This window comes from Bidens hawaiensis, unplaced genomic scaffold, assembly GCF_021521415.1.
Source record: "Bidens hawaiensis isolate Kalapana, Puna unplaced genomic scaffold, B.hawaiensis_p1.1 tig00047000_1, whole genome shotgun sequence".
Taxonomy (NCBI): domain Eukaryota; kingdom Viridiplantae; phylum Streptophyta; class Magnoliopsida; order Asterales; family Asteraceae; genus Bidens; species Bidens hawaiensis.
In genome coordinates this window covers 112,156-127,626 of record NW_027506020.1, presented here as the reverse complement: position 1 = coordinate 127,626, position 15,471 = coordinate 112,156, and the positions used below count along the sequence as shown (strand labels likewise).

Genomic DNA, 15,471 nt, shown 5'->3' with positions numbered 1-15,471 from the left:
GATTGATTATGTTTGGATCTAGACACATGTGTACTTAGTCTGAGTTGCTTTTATTTTCTATCTTGTATAAAGTAGGGATCACGTAATCCCATAAATCTTTATTTACTGTCTTTGTTTAGATAAACAACCCGTTTATCTTGACTGAAAAAGGTTTAACGTATTCACCTGTGACTGTCAGTTCTGAATGATGTGCTGATCTCGTTTGAAAACCTTTGTGAATGAATGAATGAATGATTGATTGATTGAATGATTGACCTATAATAAAATAGGTTTATGTAAATACCCGGATCGTCTCTTAATCCGGCTATAGACCTTTAGTCTAGTTTGATAACTTAAACCTTGATTGATCTTTTGTTTGAATGAAATATTTTTGATATGAAATCTTTCTCTATATTTGCTAACCATGTGCTACGTTTCTTCTTCTAGAAGAAATGTCTATGATATGTTTCTTCTTCAAGAAGAAACGCCATTATCTATAACCCTTGTATGTTAAATCTTATGTTTCTTAATCATAAAGAAACACTATTTTAACTATAACATTTGTATGTAAACTTTTACTTTCCTTAAACATTTCAACTATACACTTTGTATGTAAAATTTAGGTTTCTTAATCATGAAGAAACTATATTTTTGCTATAACCTTTATTTATAGAATTTTATATAAAGAAATATTTATTTAATTGTTATCTTTAAATTTTGATCAAGGTCTAGGCTATACCCTCGACTAGGGTCTAAGCCTTTGGAATAATAATATTTTATTTGGGCAGAACCCATACCTTGCTTAAGTTATTATTTATCTAGATTCTCGGGCAGCACTTCGACGCTTGCACGTATTTTACGAATCTTGATCAACAACTCTTTAGCACGCAAATTGAGGCAACGTTCGGGAGTCGCGGCTCCTGCACGTATTTCGAGGCAGAATGTCGGGTCGTCTTGGGTCGACACGGTTTACGAGGTCATCATGCGTTTCGAGGTCGGCACGCAAAACGAGGTGCCCCGATTGTCAAGATTGTCAGTACGAACTTCAAGGTGTCGTCGGTATATGGTGCGGATTACGAGGTTACGATTTTCGGGTCGGTGGCACGAAAATCGAGGTAGAGAGATAAAGTATTCTAGAGAGAGAAAATATTTCTAGAGAGAGATAGTGGTGTTGTGTGAATGAAATGAGCCATGAGACGTCCTATTTATAGTTGAAATTTGGTCCCATCGCGGTACGCAATGGAACCTTTCCTTTTGGTTATCGCGTATCGCGATGACACGCGTTACTCAGAGAGTGCCACGTGTCGCCACGTGGTGGACACGTGTCACAGTCTTAACCACCCTCTGCCACGTGGCAGACACGTGTCATTTTCTAAGACATGTTCAGCCACGTGTTGACACGTGGCCTGCCACGTGTCGCAACGTCTGCCACGTGTCACCTCCGGGTGACACGTGTTGATGTGTCATTAAGGACCATCGTGTATCACGATGGCCTCTTTGGCTATGCCCATCGCGTATCGCGATGGGTCAATAAATCAGGATTTTTGTTTTTAAACCCCTTTAGTTTTACTAACTTGTCATTTTTGGATTGAAATTTTGGGGATGTTACGGTGTGCCATGTGTGGACACGTGATGAAAAGGTGTCAGGCGTGTCAGGCCATGTCATCGCGGTACAAGATGACGTAGGCTCAACGGCGATCGCGTATCGTCGTTGACTTCTTCTAGAATATTTGAACAAGCCCCATCGCGGTACCGCGATGGGCTCATCCTTTGTCCGGTCATGTATCGCGATAGGACAGAAAAACAGAATTTTAATTTTAGCCCTTAGAGTTTGGAAATTGGAAAAATTAGTCCCTTAACTTTGGAAAGTTGACATTTTTGGCCCAAAATTCCCGTGATGTTACATTTGGTGAGACCCATACCCGTGAATTCGGGTCAAATGTATGAGAAACCTCCATTTACAAATAATGCAATATGGTGAGACAATATAGGAAGCAACCAGAGAACTTTTAAAGGTTACCTTTATATTATACTGCTTTTTGCCCCCATGTTACGGGGTTGTTTTACATTATTCGTTTTTATATATTTGAATTTTAATTTTATTTATTGTAAGGAAGTTAATAATATAGTTAGGGTTTGATGATAAAATAATTTCACAAATAAATGAGATGTTATAACCCGGTTTAAAAACTATCTAGGTTTGGTGAAACCAAAGACCCATTTATTTATTTATGTATTTATTTTTGTACTATAAAATTATTTCTTATTTATAAATAACTAGTAAAAAAACCTGTCGCGTTGCGGCGAAGGGGATGAATTCAGCCGGTATTAGTTATCAAAAAATTACCGTGTAAACAACCAAAACAATATCATCACATATATAATTTATGATCAAGGCGACATGAATCTGGTCGATATCAGTTAAGTTTGTACCAATATTGGCCCTAAACACAAAAAATAAATTAGTAAACGCCCAAGATATTAGTGACACTCGTATATCTAATTATGATACAAAAATATAACATATTTGAAACGACGTTTATTCAGTCGGGAGAACATAGTGGTTGCTGCCTTGAATTGACACGAATTTGGTCGGTAACGGCTATGATCGTTATGGTACCATGGGTAAACCCAATATATAATTCTGTCAGGTTAACATATGTAAACAAATAAAACATGAACAGACGTTGTGGTAGCAAGTCGACATGAATTTGGTAAGTATCACTAAATCTTTTTCCGATACCGGAAGAAACATGCAACAATATAAAGTTGTAATGTAATATACTAATGTCTAAAATAACTTCACATGTGTTTGATTTGTTGATCTCTTTTATTATTTAGTAAAATATAATTACTAATTAAAAATTTTAACAATTAAAAAGTTATTTATTTAAGTTAAAAAATGAAGAAAATAAACAAAAAATGAAAAAGCAACAAAAGCTTAACTAAAATAACCAAGTTAAAAAAATAAAAAAAAAGAGGAGAAATCGAAGAATCAAATGTTGCATCTACATTAAAACAAAACCAAGTATGTGATAAATAAGATTATGTTAATATGTTACGAAATTGAAGAATTGGTGGTGTCCTGTCAGTGTCAACAATGGATTATCAAACCAAGGGCCGACCCAATTATTCATCCACTTTAAAACACACATCCTAAAACCACCAAGTTGTTGTAGCAAAATGTTACAAATCAGTTTTAATGAAATGCAGAATTCATGAAGGATGCATTTTTCAAGATAACTGTCACTTCTTAACATATTAAATTTGGAAAAGTGGGTAGCGTGGCTTAACAACAGCCACAAAATGATGAACAGTTAAGTTATTTGAGTAAACTAACACTTCCCTTTTAGTGTGTGTGTATATATATATATATATATATAGAGAGAGAGAGATAAAAGATCCAATACAAAAATTGGTTATCATACATTACGTACGATAGATTTCCTATCGTTGATTTCCAATTTAATTAACCTGATTAGTTAAGTACCCATAAGGGTGTTTTTGTCTTTTTACATTACTTTCAAAATCGATCGCGCCTGTATTATAAACCGTTTATTATAAATTTGATCACGTATCCAAAAACCGATTAATAATTGAATTGGCGGTTTTTGTTATTCGATTAACTGGACGGTATCGTTGATTGTTTATCGTAATGTATTACGATCATCAAAGTAAGTTTATTTTAGTTTTAGTTTTAATCAATTTTTTATGTATTTAGCTGAACATTGTAGGTTTAATCGACTTGATTTTTTCGGTTTTTAGGTTAATTTTTTGATGATTTTACGATCGATTATGAATTTTATGAATTTATATGTTTTTATAGGTGTTTATTAATTGTGATTCGAATAAACTTCAGATTTATGTGTCGTAATAGCAATTCGCGGGAAGGTTTGTTTGTTGTTTGATTTAGAACGTATATGTTTAGGCAAGTTTTTGTGACTAGGATATTTTTTTGATGTTTTTTAGTTATATACTCTAGGTTTTATGGACTGATAAGTTAATTTTATCATTTTTTAGGTTTTTTTTATGTTTTGCATATTATATGATTGATGTTTTGTGTTTTTTTATAGGTGCCAAGTTTTTGTGAATCGATTTAGACATCAAATTATTTGTCTTAATATCAAATCGCGAGTATGAATGGTTTTTTTATATTAGAACGTATAAGAACGTTTAGTTTTGTGTTTATGAAAATTATTTTTCATAGAAAATTGTGAATAAGAGTTTTTGTTTTTTGTGTTTTTGATTTTGAACATATTAGAACGTATAAGAATGTATTAGATTGAATTTTCTTTTATAAAATCCTTCATCAGATCTTGTTATACCTCAAGTTAATGCATCTTGCAAACCTGAAAAAGGAATGGTTTTTGAATCTGTTGATCATGCATATGATTTCTATTGTGAATATGCAAAGAAAGCTGGTTTTTGTGATCGTAAAGGAGGCTCGTACATGAATGAGGGTTTATTAAAGTCTAAATATTTTACGTGTTCGAAAGAAGGTCACAAGCCAGCAAATAGTTATGATTCTATGGCTGAAAAAGATCGTTCTAGCAGACCGTATTATAAAAGAAGGAATAGACCAACAATTAGGTGTGGTTGTTGAGCTCAAATTTTTCTAAAATCTGTTGATGGGTTGAGGTTTGAAATAAATGATTTTTTCGAAGGACATAATCATGAAATGGTGCATGCAAATGATATGCATTTTGTTCGATCAAACAGAAAGTTGACTCATGTACAACAAGATATTATATATGAGATGTCAACATTGAATTTGGGCCATGTTAAGGCGTTTAATATTATGAGGACAAAGTATGGAGGATTTGAGGAAGTTGGGGCTACAAAAGATGATTGTAAGAATTTCAAATAGAGTTTAACTTGTTATATTGGCGAGTATGACGCTGAAATGGTTGTTCAATGATTAAGCGGGATGAAAAACTGTTGTGATGGTTATTCGTTTGAGTATACAGTTAATACTAACGGTGAGTTAGATTGTTTGTTTTGGGCTGATGATATTTCAAAGAAAAATTATTTGGCTTTTGGAGATATTATATCATTTGATGCAACATTTAAGACAAACAAGTATGTCAAATTGATACAATTGTTTTTTACTTTTTTATATTTTTACACATTTTTTAATTAGTTTTTATATTAATTTGTTTTTTCAGGTACAACATGGTTTTTGTACCATTTACTGCCATTGATAATCACTGTCGGAATGTTACTGTTGGTGCTGCGTTATTATCGTCTGAATCTATCGAATCTTATTCATGGCTTTTGAAAGTTTTTCTTGATTCTTTTGGTATTGCCCCAAATGTGGTTGTTACTGATCAAGATCCTGCAATGAAGCAAGCAATCTCCCTTGTTTTACCAAATTCGAGACATCGGTTATGTATGTGACACATTATGAAAAAACTTGCTGACAAGGTAACTTTATTTTTATCGTATTTTAAAGCATTATGCATATGTGTTAGAACGTGTGATAATTTATAAACATTGCTGCATATATTTACAAAACGTGTCAGAACGTATAAACATTTTTTAGGATGTATCAGTTTTTGTATTTTTTTTGTCTGCACCAGTTATGAATGTAGTAGAACGTATAAGATTGTATATACCCATTGTTTTCTGATATTAACCGATTTAACAAATTTTTAATTTTCCAACATCAGGTTGGTATTGCCCTTTGTAACAATGAAGATTTCAAACGTAAAATATGTGACATTGTTTGGACGGATGCAATTTCTCAATCTGATTTCGAGACGCAATGGAAACTAATAATGAAGGAATATGATCTTGAAACAAATAAATGGTTGTCTGACATGTTTGAAATGAAATATGATTGGATCCCCGCATATTATATGGATGAACCATTGTCTGGTCTTATGAGAACTACATCGAGATCAGAAAGTGAAAATCATTTTTTTTGTCAAGTTTCTAACTCACGATTATCACTAGTTGAGTTCTTTAGTCATTTTGATCATTGTATGGAGATTCAAAGGCACAATGGTAGGAAAAATGATCATGATACAAGGTACACGCATCCAGATCCGGTTAGTTCAAACCCGTTTGAGAAGGAAGTACTGATGTATACAAAGGCTATTTTTAATGATTTTCAAGATGAAATATATCATATTAGAAGTGGTGTTGCATGCTTGAAATCCATTGAAGAAGAATATTGTGTGAGGTTTTCGGTATTTGACTTTAATGCTTATGTCCCAGGCTGTTTGGAGGTATGAAATAGTTAAACATTTTTTTTTGGTAGAACGTTATAGAACGTTTAAAATGATTTTTATTTTATGATTTTTTAGAGAATGTGTAAAGTATTTTTATATATTTTGTGTCAGGTTTTTTTAAGAAGGAAGGTGAGGACGGAATTGACTCGACTATTTCATGTCAATGCAAAAGATTTGAACATTATGGATTATTATGTCGTCACAGCCTTTATATTTTAAATTTGTTTAGAGTTACCAGATTTCCAAAAAAGTACATGGCGGATCGTTAGAAGAGAGATGCTGGTCTTAATCCTAGAACTGTTCCTATTTCAAGTTTCGGTAATGACAAATTTTTAAAAGTTAAAGAGATCTCAAGGGAAATAACATTGGGTGGAGAGTATCTCATAAATAGTTATGAAAATGATGTTGATGAGTTAATCAAAGTCAGGGATCAAATGAATATAATGATCAAACAAGCTGATGAGACAAGATACAAAAGAACTCATTTATCAAAAAGGGATAGGTTTTCTGCTATTCTAGGTTATGATCAACCAAATGAGGTGACATTTCATGTGCCTAGTGGTATAAAAAAAAAGGGTTGCGGGTCGCATAAATGGATTAAATCACAGAAAGAGATAGCTATAAGTCGATCTGGAAAAAAATATAGGGAATACAAAGTTTGTCATCAACAGGGTCATAACAGCCGAACTTATCCTCAACTTCGAGAAGAATAGTTTTCTTAGTGTTATTGTTTTGTTCATATTTTCTTTTTTTAAACTTTTTTATGTTTTTATTTTTCTGGAACGTGTAAGTTTTTTTGTGGATACTGGAATGTGTAAGCTGGGTGAATAATACTTACTAAAAACCGTTGATAGATTAAACCATGTTCCACCGAGGTTACAAAAGAGGACCACATCTAGAGACTTTTCAAAATAACCTATTTACAAACTTATTTTAAACTACTACACCACCACATCACACCATCACCACACCACAACACAAGCCGTCATCCCAAACCCTAGTTGTTGTCAAGGATCTCTTGAGCATCTTCACGCTTGACTCTCTTATTCACCTTCACCTTGTGAGCTGTTTTCTCCAGAACATCATGAAGCTGACCATAGCATGAAGCCTGCTTTTCCAGGTAGGTTGTTGCCTCTTTCTTGAAGCTGCTATCAGGGTTCTTGAGAACTTCTTGGTACAGAGCATTGTTTTTTGTTGCTTCATCATTCACACTCCCTTTAATATCTTCAACCACTCGTAGCCGATCACAGTCTCTAGCAAGCTCAATGCTGATTCTTGATCGGAAAATGCTCTTCACAGTAACATTCCTAGAATCCATATTTTTTTTTTCAATTTTTTTGTTTGTTTTGGTGTGTTTTTGGTGTGTTGTGTTAGCTCTCTTTTTATAGCCCAAGTTATTTGAATTCAGTATAATTATATCTAGTTAGATTTAACAGCTTAGTAGCCATGATTACATTACCATTTTTTTCAATTTGTAATCAATTCAGTATAATCTGTCACTGCTTTCAAACAGTGAGAATCTTTCGAACATATTAGGACATCTAAGTGTAATCATAGATTATTAAAGAAATTGTTAATATTTGAAATTATTTAAAGAAATTGTTAATTTAATTTTTATTTGGAATTTATTAACTGGTTAGTGTTTTAACATATAACATCTGTCATTTCAGTAGGTTTAATTTTTTGTCTATTTCTCAAGATGGCATTTGATGGAACGTATGAGAACGTTTAAGTGTTTTTTCAAAACTGACATTTTGATGGAACTTGTTAGAACGTGTAATAGTAACATAATTACTTTAAAATCTGACAAAAGTTTATACGGATCAATTACATATATCTTTCAATTTTTTTTCAAATTGCCATTCATTAGAACGTGTGAGAATGTGTAACTTCATAATTACATGCATATGTTAGTTTTTGACTATGGAACGTGAAAGAACATGTACCTTTAAAATAATATGTGATATTTTTGAAAGATTCTCACTGTTCCCAATAAATTTCGTTTACTGTAGTTTTTTGTCTTATACCTTTATTTTTATCTATTTATTTTCAACCACTCCTTTTCACTTCACCACACAAAAATCATTCCACAAGATATGGATTCATCATCTTCATCGTCATCTTCTTCATCAGCTAAGAATCTGTTGTTAAAACAGATTCAAGCGCAGATCCAGGAAGATATAAAGAATCGTGCTGCTTTACATGATGAGTTTATCAAGACTGCTGGTGTTAATATGAATATGAGGGATGAAATTACAAATTTGCTAAGTAAACATGCCAGGTAGTACTATTAACTATTTTTGTGCTTTGTTTTTGATTGACATAGGGAAAAAGGAGGTGGATGAGTTGAAAGATCTGTGTAATACGATAAAACTTCTCAATTGCTCTCTTGATTTGATGACCGAGTTTCTCAAGTCTATTATGTAATAAATTTGGATTAGCTGTGTTTTTTGTGTTTTTACCCAATAATTGTAGTATGTTTCTTTTTCTAATGTGTGATGTGTTTTGTGGCTTTTTGTCAAAACTATGTTTTTTATTATGTAATATGTTTTTATGTTTAATGTTATTTTGTTTAATGTGTTAGCTTTTATATTTTTTTGTGATAACTTTCTATGTTTTAATATATTTAGAACGTATAAGCAAGATATAATTAAGCCAAGTTATTTAGATCTACCTAGAACGTATAAGCACAGACTAATTAAAAGTCATTTCCATAGAAAATCCAAGTTTTCACTGTCATTTATAAATCCAAGTTTTCACTATCATTTCAATACAAAATATAATAGAACGTATAAACAACATCTAATTAAACCAAGTTATTTTAGAACTACCAGAATGTATAAGCTTGATATAATTAGACCAAGTTATTTAGATCTACCTAGAACGTATTAGCATGATATAATTAGACCAAGTTATATAGATCTACCTAGAACGTATAAGCACAAACTCATTAAAAATTCATTTCCAAGCAAAATATAATGAAACCAAATTGCATACCAAATTATAAATCCAAGTTTTCAATCTCATTTCCATACAAAATATAATAGAACGTATAAGCAACTTCTAATTAAACCAAGTTATTTTAGAACTACCAGAACGTATAAGCATGATATAGTTAGACCAAGTTATTTAGATCTACCTAGAACGTATAAGCACAAACTCATTAAAAATTCATTTCCAAACAAAATATAATGAAACCAAATTGCATACCAAATTATAAATTCAAGTTTTCAATCTCATTTCCATACAAAATATAATAGAACGTATAAGCAAAATCTAATTAAACTCCATCATATTTCCATACAAAGGTCTGTTAACTTGAACGTACAAACAAAATATACCTAGAACGTATTAGCAAAATAAAGTTCATTTTCCATACAAAAATAATAAAGGTCAGTTTCTAATTTTCTTTCCTCTCATCAATTTTAGCAGTTAAATCTTTGTTACTGAACAGTTTTTTCTCATGTAATGCATCAAATTTCGTCGCCAGTCTAATTAAATCTGATTTGGCTTTGTTGATATCGGATAGTAACACCTTTGACAAGTATTTTATCCTCAAATCGTTTAGTTGTCGTTTTTGTCTTGGACACTCTTTATGAAATCCGCATGTCCACGGATACTTCCCTTTGTAAGTTTCCATGTGTCATATTGCGAAGACACCACAATCGAGTACGTTGTTTTTTGTTCTCCAATCCATCTGCAGCCTCTTTATATCTGATATCTCTAACCTCGGCGCAATTGGGTGCTTCTTTCTCGATAAGTACATGCAAAAAATATCCCTCTGCGGGAATCAACCTATTAATTCTTTTTTATATATTATTTAAATCAGTTTTTACAGAAGGTTTAAATGTTTTACCAGTTTTTCTGGGATACCCAATCTTCTTTTTCCTGAGCTGAATTAAAGCGAGCAGTTTTTGGTATATCACCGTTAGCCATGTTGTTAATCAGCTCAATTGTTCCTGTTTTCAAATTGAAAAAAACTAAATAGAAATAGAATTCATAAACTACTGGCACAACAAACAGTGTAACTGGTTCGAGTGACTTGAATTTATGCAAAGCCATTATCTTGTCAAGGTTGTCTGTGAAAACTTCCAGTATTTTATATTCGCTGACTTTAGCTCCCTTCAAATAGTAATCAGTCGGCTTCATGTATAAAAAATAAAATTTGATATAATTAATATGTGTATATATTTTTGTTAACGTACAAATAAAGGTGTAATACTTACTATAAGCGTTGATGTAGCAAAAAATCTTAACGGGGATAATTTTTCATCTCTCTTCTTCTCTTCATGGTTCAACAACTCTGTGTAAATGTCCATAGCACCAGACAAGATGTATATATCCGGACAAAAGCATTCAAACACAAATTTGAAGGCAGTGACGTATTCTGACTTGTAAATCACTTCAAATTTATGTTTTTCAGAAAGATCACCAATAACAAATCTTGAAACAATCCGCTCATCTGTTGTTATTTTTTCAGTCATTCCAATTTCCCGGTTCAGTTATGGTGATTTCAAGGCCGGTGCTAGTCTTTTTTCTCTTTCTTCTCGCTGTAGTTTATCTATTTTATGATGACTTGCAGCTGGTGTAGGAGATGTAGCAACAAGGGGCAATTTTTTTGATTTAGATTCAGGAGTTTTAAATTCTGTTGATTGATTCAAAAACAGAGTTTGCATTATCACTGTATCCAAATCTTCACTGTCGTATTCATAATTTTCTTCAATATTAACATCAACCAGCCCTATAATACGACTAAGTTGTAATATACTTTTTTTTGTTGTGTGTGTTTTTGTGATTGTATATATAAAAGTTTTTAATACCTTGAGTAGAGTTGTTGACACTTTCTTTGTCACCAATTTCCGCATTCAATTCTTCAAATTCTGTAACTACAAACCATTTTTATGTTAGTATATTTTTTAAATAATATTTTAAAAGAACAGGTTTTTTAATTAATTACCTCGAATGGGTTCTTCCGTTTGTCTTTCAACATTTTCTTGTGTCGCTGTACCTGTATTTTCAAAATCCTCATATCCTTTGTCAGCTACATCAGTCAATGGTTTATTTTCTGCAATGGGTTCAAGGTTTTTAATTTTTGAACGTATAAGAACGTATAAAGGGGTAAGTATTTTTTACCTTGAATTCTCCCTTGCTCATTGGTTACTTCAACTTGATTATGAACATCTTTTCCTACCTCATTGGCCAACGTTTTTGGATCCTCATTGTATTGGATAACATTCTGAACATCTGTGTCATTTAAAACTTATAAGAACGTATATCATCAGCACGTATAAGAACGTATATAGGTATTTTTTACACGTATATAATCAGAACGTATATAGGAGATGGTATTTTTTACCTTGAATCACTCCTTGCCCCTTTGGTACCTCAACTTGATTCTCAATGTCATTTTCTATAAAAAAAATTTAAATTGTAGAGATGTAGTAGAACGTATAAGAACATGTAAAGCAAATTTCTTACCATCATCGTTTTCTTTTGTTACATTGCCTTGATTCTGAACATCTTTCTCATCATTATCATCATCATCTTTGTCAAAACATATAAGGAGCAAAACGTATAAGAAAGTATATGTATAAAAACGTATAAGAACGTATAAAGGGTATACTATTTTTTACCTTGAATTCCCCCTTGCTCATTGGTTACTTCAACTTCATTCTCAACATCTTTCTCACGGTTAAGACTCGTATTTTTGGTGCTCACATCTTTTTGATATAATTACATAATAAATAAAAACAATTAAAATGTAAAGGTCTAAAACGTATTAGAATGTATTAGAACGTTGTAGGTTTACCTTCTTTGTCTTCCTTGTTAGCATAACATGACTCCAAACCAGCTTTGTTTTGATTTATTGAAAGATCAACTGCTGCAACTATAATTTTTGTACAGGGGTGTTGGTTAGGTATTGATAGAATTTAGCTTCCCAAGCACAGCACCTATCTAATAACCATATGTTTGTTCCATGTTTTTCTTTACCTCTCTTTACCAACTCATTGATTTCAGAGACAATTTTATCAAATTCCTCTAACTTGTAGTCCATTTCTTTATTCCAATTCTGCAATAAATATTTTTGTTAATATTTTCACAAAAATATGTTTTTGTATGTTTAGAACTGTTACCTCTTCCTCTTTGGTGAAACGTTCTTTTGGAATATATGCAGACAATCCAGACAACTCAGGTTGGGTGGTGTAGTAGTCTATTATTTCTTGAGTTGTTGTTCCTATAGGCATCTGCAAATAATCTTCATAATTTTTTCATTTTGTTCTTTTCTTTGGCAGTTTCATTTTCTTCTTTTTCATTATCCTTGCCATCACTAGTGTTCAGCATACCATTATCCTCTTCAGTCACATTTTTCCCACCTTTTTGAACACTGCTTGTAGCACGTTCACTTACTTTATCATTTTTTATTTCTTTTTCATTGCAAGCTCCAGTGATCATCAGAACCTTACCTTTTTCAGTTGGTTCAATATTTGATGGACTATCGTTCACTGTTTTTGGTTTTTTCAATGATAAAATTAATATATCATCAGTAGTAATATTTTTTCAATGATAAAATTAATTATAGTTACTTACCATGATCAATTTCAACTATTTCATTCTCGTTTGCAGCAGCAGTGTTCATCATAGCATTATCCACTTCAGTCACATTTTTTTGCACTATTTGAACATGGCTTGTTCTATGTTCACTCACTTTTTCATTGCAAGATGCAGTGATCATCAGAACCTTACCATTTTTAGTTGGTTCAATATTTGAAGGGCCATGATTCACTGTTTAGGTATTTTCAAAGATTTAATTATTATAGCATTAGTAGTCATATTTTTAAAATTTGAAAGCTATAGTTACTTACTTGAGTCTTCGTTGTCCTCCTCGGTATCAGTTAATGGACCATTATTATACACGTAGCTATTCATGCTCACAAGAGTTGATGTGGTAATGTAACTAATTGATGATGTTCTAATTGGCTTATCAAATGCTCCATGACGTTTCTGATACTCGTGTGTGTAAATCACTGCAAGCAATGTTGTTGGACCATTGAATTGTTCTTGTTTTCCATTTTCTTTTATACCTTTCCATTCATTTTTTGATCTCTTCAAATTATGAATCATGTAGCTACACCAATTCATATTTGAGATTTTTGAAAAGTCATCAGTCGATCCGACGAACATTAAATTGACTGTTGTTGACTTTGTTATCAACCCAATGCATGTGTTGAACAACACAAGGAAATTCAGTTTAAACTCATCTTTTTTTCAATTATGTTTTTTCATTCTATCCAAGACGTTTTGAATACTTATCATTGAATGGTCAAATTGTTTTAAAACATGTCTGCACAAATGCTTGAGCCCAATCTTGGTATATTTTTTTCTACCACTGTTTCTTCACCAATTGGTATCCCAAAAGCCTCATGAACTAATTGTGGTGTTATCTTAACAATATGGTTTCCCATATTTAATTCATTCAGATCAGGATCATAGTTCATAACCAACCAATATGCCAATCGACCAGGTATTGAGGTAATCTTCATTGTTAACAGTGACCCAAATCCTATTTCTCCAATCCATTTTTTTTCTTTTTCATTCATCACTTTAATTGCTTCATGAATATTACCTGGTGCACACCTCATCCAAAGCTTTTTATCTACAAATTCTTGTAAAGGTTTTCTACAACGTGTTGGTTGAAGGTTTGGCCTTTTGGCTTTTTTCTTTGGTGTTTCAAAGTCTGAATCAGAATTGTGAAACTCGGCTTCTGATTTTCCTTTTTTTTTTCTTTTTATCATGTTGCTTGTGTTCCACCTTTCTGTGTTTGAATTTCAATGATTTGATTGGTGTTTCAACGTCGGAGTCAGAATTTCTTTCTTCGGCTTGTTTTGTTTTAACTTTCTTATTTGCACGTTCATGCTCATTTTCATCACTTGGTTCTGCATTTCTTTTTTTCTTTTCAACATCTTCATTACAAAAAAATATGATCAGTGTTTCTAATCAAAAAAATCTTAGTAACATCTTATGCTAATTTGTTTGTTGTTATAAATCAAAACAACAAACACAATTCACACCCAATTAGTAACAGCTTAATACGTTCTCATTATTTCAACCTCTATTATTCCTAGTTTTAAACACCTATGCATTTTTAAACGTTCTAACACGTTCTGCTGATACTTCACATTAACCACCCTATTTTTTACTAAACAAAATTGAACATTAAAACACGTTCTGTTTCAAAATCAAAAAAATTTAGTAATAGCTTATGCTAATTTGTTTGTTGTTACAAATCAAAACAACAAACAAATTCACACCTAATTCAATATACGTTCTAGGGTAACAAATTAGAAATGTATTACCTGATTTTTGTACGTTTTGATGTCTGTCGTTGTTCGCTTTCGACCTTCGTTCTTTATCCTTAACAACAAGCTTCGTTGAATTAGGATTTCCGGCCGAGCTCGCATTCAACTCCATGGTTTTTCGAGGTACTTCGTTTATTTCAAAAACGTATTGACGAACAAATTGGGGGGTTTTTGATAACTAATTTGGGGGAAACTGGAGAACTGATTCGCGGAGTGGGAGGTTAAATTGAAATATTATCTGGACCGAATTGCCCTTTTGATAACCGGTATGTTGTCAATTTCCTTTTAATTACAATTTTGCCACCGCGTTCTATTGTATGCTCCAGATCCTCTCGTACGTATTGTATGATAGTATATTAGTGTACATTAACTACCCCCTATATATATATATAATATCTTTAAAAAAATACAAAATCATATATTAATTTTAAATATATCCCTATTTTATAGAATTTTCAAATCAGATATTTGGTGAGATTAATTTTAAATTTAATGAGATGTTATAACTCGTTTAAGAGCTATCTAGGTTTGGTGAGACCCATACCCGTAAATTCGGGTCAAATGGATGAGAAACCTCCATTTATAAATAAAGCAATCTGGTGGTTTGAGAAAAAATATGGAGCAACCAAAGAGCTTTTAAATGTTTTGTTTATATATATACTAGCTTTTATCTTCCGTATTATGAGGGTTGTTTTACGTTATTCGTTTATAATATTTATATATATTTTCAAATCAGATATTTGGTGAGATTAATTTTATTGTATAGAAGTTAATAATAGGGATTTTTACATATATCCCCTTACTAACCTTCTTAATTACATATTTTTCCAACTCTTAAATTTTAATTATATATTTCTCCTAAGCTATCAAAATTACCCCTTTGCCCTTCTCTTTCAATAACC

General features: G+C 32.0%; 1 protein-coding gene and 1 long non-coding RNA gene across 2 annotated transcripts; one reads left to right on the top strand and one right to left on the bottom strand.

The window, feature by feature from the left end:
• Positions 1-4,657: 4,657 nt before the first annotated feature.
• Positions 4,658-6,431, top strand: LOC143616398 (protein FAR-RED IMPAIRED RESPONSE 1-like). Its single transcript, XM_077089235.1, has 6 exons — positions 4,658-4,829; positions 4,947-5,058; positions 5,145-5,340; positions 5,649-5,856; positions 5,935-6,209; positions 6,324-6,431. Exons 1-6 carry the CDS (start codon positions 4,658-4,660, stop codon positions 6,429-6,431), a joined length of 1,071 nt encoding a protein of 356 aa, XP_076945350.1.
• A 3,971-nt stretch (positions 6,432-10,402) lies between these two features.
• Positions 10,403-11,226, bottom strand: LOC143616400 (uncharacterized). Its single transcript, XR_013150656.1, has 2 exons — positions 11,033-11,226; positions 10,403-10,953 (listed from the first exon to the last, which is right to left on the bottom strand). It is a non-coding gene; the product is annotated as an uncharacterized LOC143616400 (long non-coding RNA).
• Between the last annotated feature and the right edge of the window lie 4,245 nt (positions 11,227-15,471).

What these genes read in the sequence shown, in the direction of transcription:
- LOC143616398 (XM_077089235.1), top strand. Translation starts at nt 4,658, where the DNA reads ATGGTGCATGCAAATGATATGCATTTTGTTCGATCAAACAGAAAGTTG. An exon ending in TATGGATGAACCATTGTCTG is followed by an intron (nt 5,857 to 5,934) that starts GTCTTATGAGAA and finishes GATTATCACTAG; the next exon opens with TTGAGTTCTTTAGTCATTTT. An exon ending in ATGTCCCAGGCTGTTTGGAG is followed by an intron (nt 6,210 to 6,323) that starts GTATGAAATAGT and finishes ATTTTGTGTCAG; the next exon opens with GTTTTTTTAAGAAGGAAGGT.